Source organism: Lupinus angustifolius, chromosome LG13 (genome assembly GCF_001865875.1).
Source record: "Lupinus angustifolius cultivar Tanjil chromosome LG13, LupAngTanjil_v1.0, whole genome shotgun sequence".
Classification (NCBI taxonomy): Eukaryota; Viridiplantae; Streptophyta; class Magnoliopsida; order Fabales; family Fabaceae; genus Lupinus; species Lupinus angustifolius.
This window is the reverse complement of record NC_032021.1, coordinates 14,538,912-14,545,241: the sequence shown is the minus strand read 5'-3', so window position 1 is coordinate 14,545,241 and position 6,330 is coordinate 14,538,912. Positions and strand designations below refer to the sequence as shown.

The 6,330-nt window shown below is 30.7% G+C and overlaps 1 protein-coding gene across 1 annotated transcript; it reads right to left on the bottom strand.

Annotated features, from left to right (window-relative positions):
- On the bottom strand, positions 4,458–5,870 carry LOC109325586 (fasciclin-like arabinogalactan protein 10). The gene has a single exon (XM_019558032.1). The coding sequence runs from the start codon at positions 5,816–5,818 to the stop codon at positions 4,562–4,564; it is 1,257 nt and encodes a 418-aa protein (XP_019413577.1). The 5' UTR covers positions 5,819–5,870; the 3' UTR covers positions 4,458–4,561.

The following is a 6,330-nucleotide window of genomic DNA, read 5'->3' as shown; positions in this document are numbered from 1 at the left end:
GATTTATTATCATCCCCTTTAGTTATGCCTTCATAAAATACTTCAAGAACAAATATAAAATTTACTTTATGAACAACATAATAAAAACTCATAAATTTCTATGAAATATGAGAAGAAGATGAAGAAGAGAAAATAAAAGACTACCTTAGTTTGTATAGGAAATTTATTGTAAAAATGAGAAAATGTGGTGAGTTATTTATATGAGAATCTCACCCTCATCAAATCATAAAATTTAATGCAAAGTATGTAGATTTAGACTAGCATAGGTGAAGTGAGAGGATTTGTTGAGTGATTTAGGGGATTTTGTTGAGTGATTTAGGCGATTTTGTTGAGTGATTTAGGCGATTTTGTGTAAGAGAATATGTATTTTTGCTTGTTTAACTAGCAAGCTTCTTACATAAAAATGATGTGACCTTTTCTATGACACATTCTCGATTAAACCATTCCCGAGTATTGTCAACTAATACCCAGTCGGATAATAAAAATCTCCCAATTTCGGTTTAGAGTTAGAACTTCGAAACACGGAATTCGGAGTGAAAAATAATTAGAAATGCGTTCTGGACAAACTTGATATCTATCTTGACTCGAAATAATATTTCGAAGCAAATGACGCAATCGGAATTCGATTCTGAGTTATGGAACTCAAAAACATGTTATTGGGCCCAATTCGGGCGAATTTGGGTCCGACAGCAGCTCAAAAACTTTCCGTCACATAAAATTACGAAAATTTATAACAAAATAGGAAATCACAAAAAAAGACTAACACTCAACCATGGTTTAGTCTAATTCAATACCTATTAATTTCTAAAATTAATCGCTGTTAAAATAAATAATTAATAAAACATACACAGAAAATTCACGGTGTTACATAGTAGTTATGTGTGTGATCATCCATACAAATATTTTGGTAAAAATAAATCATTTTTATTAAAAATAATTTTAAATAAAACTAGCTAGTATGACCGGTACAGTTCAATTGAAAATTGCTCTGTGTGACTGATATTTACCAATATAATTGCATGGTCGGAATAAATGTTGTATCATAACGGTATTAAGACTGATTTACCTGTTTACCGATTGAATCGGCTAACATGAACTACTTTTGATACTAGTGATATAAACTACGCTCTTCCTAACAAAAAGATTTCTTCAGCAATATTATTCTTTTTATCAAAGCATTCTTTTAAAAAGATTTAATACGGATTGGTATAACATTTTGTGTCATGATTGAGCATAAGAAAAAATGTATGATTGTATAATACAGTATCTTTGATCTCACCTATACTATTGTCTTTCAGAGTTTTCACGTGTACATTTAAATACTGAGATTTTTAAAAAATATTTTTTAAATTGATTTCAGAGCTTTCACATGTAAATTTTTAAAATGATTTTTCCCTTCAAAAAATGTTTTAGTTCAAATTAAAAAATGAATTTGATATTCATCCCTCCAATCCATTAAAATGAATATACGGATAGAATGAATGGATTAGAATCCATTAGAATGAATGAATTGGATCGTTTAGAAATATGATTTTATGGATTTATATGAATTGGTGGATGACTTTCTATTCATCCATTATGATCCAAATTCATATTCACCCAATTATCACCCCTAGTTCGATAAAAGTAACTTGCAGTTGTGAGCTTTTAATTGGTAGTTATAAATTTGTAGCTTAATTGTGAAGATATTTAGAAGCTTTTAGTTTTGTAGGTATTTTATTAAACTAATGTAGTTCAATAAAACTAGTTTTAATAACTACTTGAATTTAAAAAATGACTAAAAGATATATACAATATTAATTATTAAATAATTATTCATTGGAGTAATAAATACATATAATTTAAAATCAAAATTTTCAATCTTTTATTTTAATATAATATTTATAATCGATGTTTTATTTATCTATACTACTTAATAAAAGTTATTTTGGATTTTCCTATTTCACATTTTATAACTTCTACTTTCATCTTTATATATACTTAATATTTGTAGAAAAATAAAATTTACATACATATATATTTTATAACTTCTAATTTTATTTTATAACCTCTACTTTCATCTTTATATACTTATCCATACTACTTAATAATGAAGTTATTTTGGATTTCATATTTCATATTTTATAACTTCTAATTTTATTTTATAACTTCTACTTTCATCTTTATATATACTTATATATACTTCTATACTACTTAATAAAGGGAAAACCCAAAATAACTTCATGGAAGTTATCTTGGGTTTTCCTATTTCATATTTTATAACTTCTACTTTCCTCTTTATATATAAAAATAAATTTTACATACATATATACTTTATAACTTCTAATTTTATTTTATAACTTCTACTTTCATCTTTATATATACTTATACTAATAAACATTAAATATCTACCCATGAAGTTTTTTATATAAATTTATATACTAATACTAATAGAAAATAGAAAAACATAATTTAATTACATGATAGTTGAAATAAGTATCTTTTCTCCATCTTATCATACTACTTTTCTATCATTCAATTATAAATCATGTAAATATTTTATATTTACTTTACCAAAATTCATTATATTAGCAAATTACGTTTTATATCTTCCCAAAAAAATTATAGCAATTTTAGTGTCCATTTTAATGGGACATTGTGGCTACAATATTCACAACTTATGTCTAAAACAAAGAATTATTTCTCAATTTCGTGATTCATAACTTATAGAAAATTATTTACTTGGTTTATCATATCTATTAATTTGTGCAATCATTAATACACAATTAAGAATGTAGTTGAAACTCATTTCATGATGACCTTTTATACTACGTTCTAAACGTGATAAATTTATTTCAATTATTTCACACCTCCAAAAATATTTGTGATTGACTTAATTATTTGAATTTTCAATTTGAAAACAATTACACCAATCAAATAAGTTCAACTACAAATTATAATATTTATTATAAAATACTGTATTTGACATTTAAATATGCAGACTACACATTACAAACAATAGAAAAACGGATTGACAGACATGAAAGTATCTGTCAACATGCTAGTTTATAGATAAGGTGAAAAATAACAAAAATAATAGGATTTTTTAGTTATGGATAACTAATATAATTTTAAAATTTTGAAAAATCAAATTGAAAAACAAATTATTAAAAAACATTCTCACTTTCTAAATAATACAATCTTTTGAAAAGTAGATTACAAAATTCTTCTTTTAATAGAAACAAGTTTCCTTCAGTTTTTATTTATCAAACCACTTTAATAATTTATTCATTCAATCAACCACAATTTCTTTTAATAAATCCAACGACCACAACATCATGTCAAATTCAATTCCTCCCAATATCATAAAGACATAATCGTGCGTTCTTTCCACTGGCGCATAGATTAATGAATTGTAGTACTTCGACGTCACCTAGATTTCTTAAAACATTTAAAAATAGAGTTTAAAATGTAAGTATAGTCTACACTACCAACAAATCATCCATTATTAGTTTATAGTATTTTGTTTAAGAATTAATGATGATTAACATATAAATGATATATGATTTACTGACAATGTAAAAAATATTTATATTATATTATATACACATTAAACTCATTATTTTATGTAATACGAATTCCAACCTATTCGCCGCACAGTGCACAAAACCAGATCTAGGTTCACTTCCATTCCAAATACAACAAAATACAATGGGCCTTACCAGATAAAACACGTAGGGACCCACACAGGCTCCACCACGTGCCTTGCACTCACTTCCACCAATCAAATGCCATAAATCTCACTACTATTGATAAATAATAAATTAAATCATAAGAGCTAATTAAAATCTTAAAAATATTATGACCATACTGAAAAATATGATATGGACCACTAATTAAATCTCCCATCGTCTACATCGTATATTATAATAAATTTATAAATCTAAGTACTATTATTTTATACATATGTAATGCTTACTGTGGCCGACAATACAAAATGTTCAACTTTTTGATGTATATTTTTTTTAATATCTGTTCATCTTTTGAATAATGAATCCGCCCCTCCAAATAACTATCCATACTAGAAATCAACATCTTTTTATTTTGGTCTTTTTAAATTTTAGATATTCAATGAAACCTTACACTATTAGACCAATATTTTTTTGGATTTTGATGTATAGTATTACAAAATGTGGAATTTTCTCATGTGAAAATTAATTTTAACCAATAAGATTTGATCATATTTTCTAATTTTTTCCATTTACTTAACTTCTCATATCATTGAAGTAACTGACCATACACGTATATAACTGACCAATCACATAAGAAAAAAACCCAAGAAAAATCAAAACAACACAAATATAACGAAATTACAAATGAGGAATATAAAAAAGAAAGAAAAACCAGTCAAATACAATAATAACAACCAAACTCTAAAGTCTCTAACGATAAATGACAATTAAAAAATAAAAATAAAAAACACAATGCCACATCAACTTATAACAACAAATTAAAAAAATTACCCCTAACGAATACACCACAGAATAATAAAAAGAAAACATGATATAAAGTAAATTACAAATCAGGCCATTAAAATATAAGAAATTACAAAACCAACCAAACTCACTGAACCAGTAATAACCGCACTTCCTTTCACGTGAACACCTGCACCCTTCTCCGTACTATCCGCTGCATGCGACGGCGCTTCCGCCGGAGAATCTTCCGGCGACTTACCTATCGGTGCCGGAGGTGACGCTATATCAGGAGAAGGTGCATCAGCTACCGGTGCAGGTGCAGAAGCCGGAGCAGGAGAAGGAACATCAGATTCCGGCGCCGGAGCCGGAGACGGCGACGTCGCGAATAGCTCCGTAGGAAGAAGTACACTATCGATAGTGTAGATCGTAAGTGGTGTGGAGTCCAAAACAGTGTTAGCAATCCTCGACGAATCAACTCCTGTGTGAAGCGTGATCGAATCTCCGGCAACGGAAACTGTCAAATCGAATTTTCCGGCCCCGTTTGTTGCTAACGTGGAAATCGAATCGTGAGAAGTTTTCAAAGATCCAACGGGAAGATAATTAGCGATTGCATGATACTGTAATAGAGAAACTACTTCAGCACTCGTGAGTTTCTTCAAATCAGGTACGTCTTTCGATTTGAATGCTTCATCAGAAGGTGCAAAAATCGTTAAACCTTTATCCACCGTAGACTGAAACGTTTTAATAACGCCGGTAGTAACAATGAGTGATGAAAATGTCTTACAACCATGGTTCTCGAGTAACGCCGTTAAGTTTAGATCAGAAGAAGGAGGAGGTGCCGTTAGAATCCCTGGTGCTATAATAGGAGCACTGATTTCAAGAACAGAAATGTTATAAGGGATTTGTTTAACGGATTTGGTGTAAGTAGAATCGAGTTTTGAGTTTGTTGCGGCGGATCCGAACGCAACTTTACCGCCTTTAAGATCGGTGATGTTAACGGAGCCGACGTTTCCCTCGGCGGTTCCGGTGGTTTGGAAGAGGGTGGTGGAGAGGGTGGTGCCGTCGGAGATCTGGTGGAGTTTAGTTGGGTCGAAGTAGTCGAGTAAGACGTGGAGGGAGAGGAGTTTTTTGATGACGGAAAGTGGGTGGTGGGCGGCGACGGTGGAGAATGCGGCGTTTGTGAGGACTAGGACGGTGATTGTTTGGTGGCTGTTGATATCGTCGGCGAGTTTGGTTTGGGTGAGGTAGCTGTTGTACTGGCTGTAGTCAGGGTTGGAGGAGAGAATGTCGGTGATGTTGTGGGCGGAGACGGTGGCGACAACGACGGAGAGGAGGAGGAGGAGGTGGTGAACGGAGAGAGGCATTTTGAGAGAGAGAGTGAGAGTAAGGAGAGAGAAGAGTGAAGAAGTGTTGTAATGGGGGAGTGGAGTTAAAAGAAGATGGAAGAGGGTGGGGAGTGATGACGTGTGTGAGTTGATGAGTTTACTTAACCATGGTTAAGGGAGGGGAGCAACTAGACAAATTCAATGCCTAGATTTTAGTACTTTTTGTTTATAATATCTGAATTGCATTTTACTTAAATAGTTTTAATTTAAATGCATTATTCATTTCCATTTTTTTATGGGTGAAAATAATTCTTTTAAAATGATTTTTTAGTAACCAACGGAAGTTGGTTCAAGTGGTACATGTTTAATTCCTCTTAAGTAAGGTCTCGTCTTGTAGATGAAAAAATATCTGCATGGAGAGTTAACCCTACATATATGTGAATGTTACCGACTTCAACATTATTACCTCCAATGCGAGGATACATGTGGGAAACAAAAAAAATGATTTTTAGTACATAAATATGTTTTGGGTATTAGAGTTTTTGATGCAC

Excerpts from the sequence above, each read along its gene's own strand:
- LOC109325586 (XM_019558032.1), bottom strand. The coding sequence starts at position 5,818 with ATGCCTCTCTCCGTTCACCACCTCCTCCTCCTCCTCTCCGTCGTTGTC.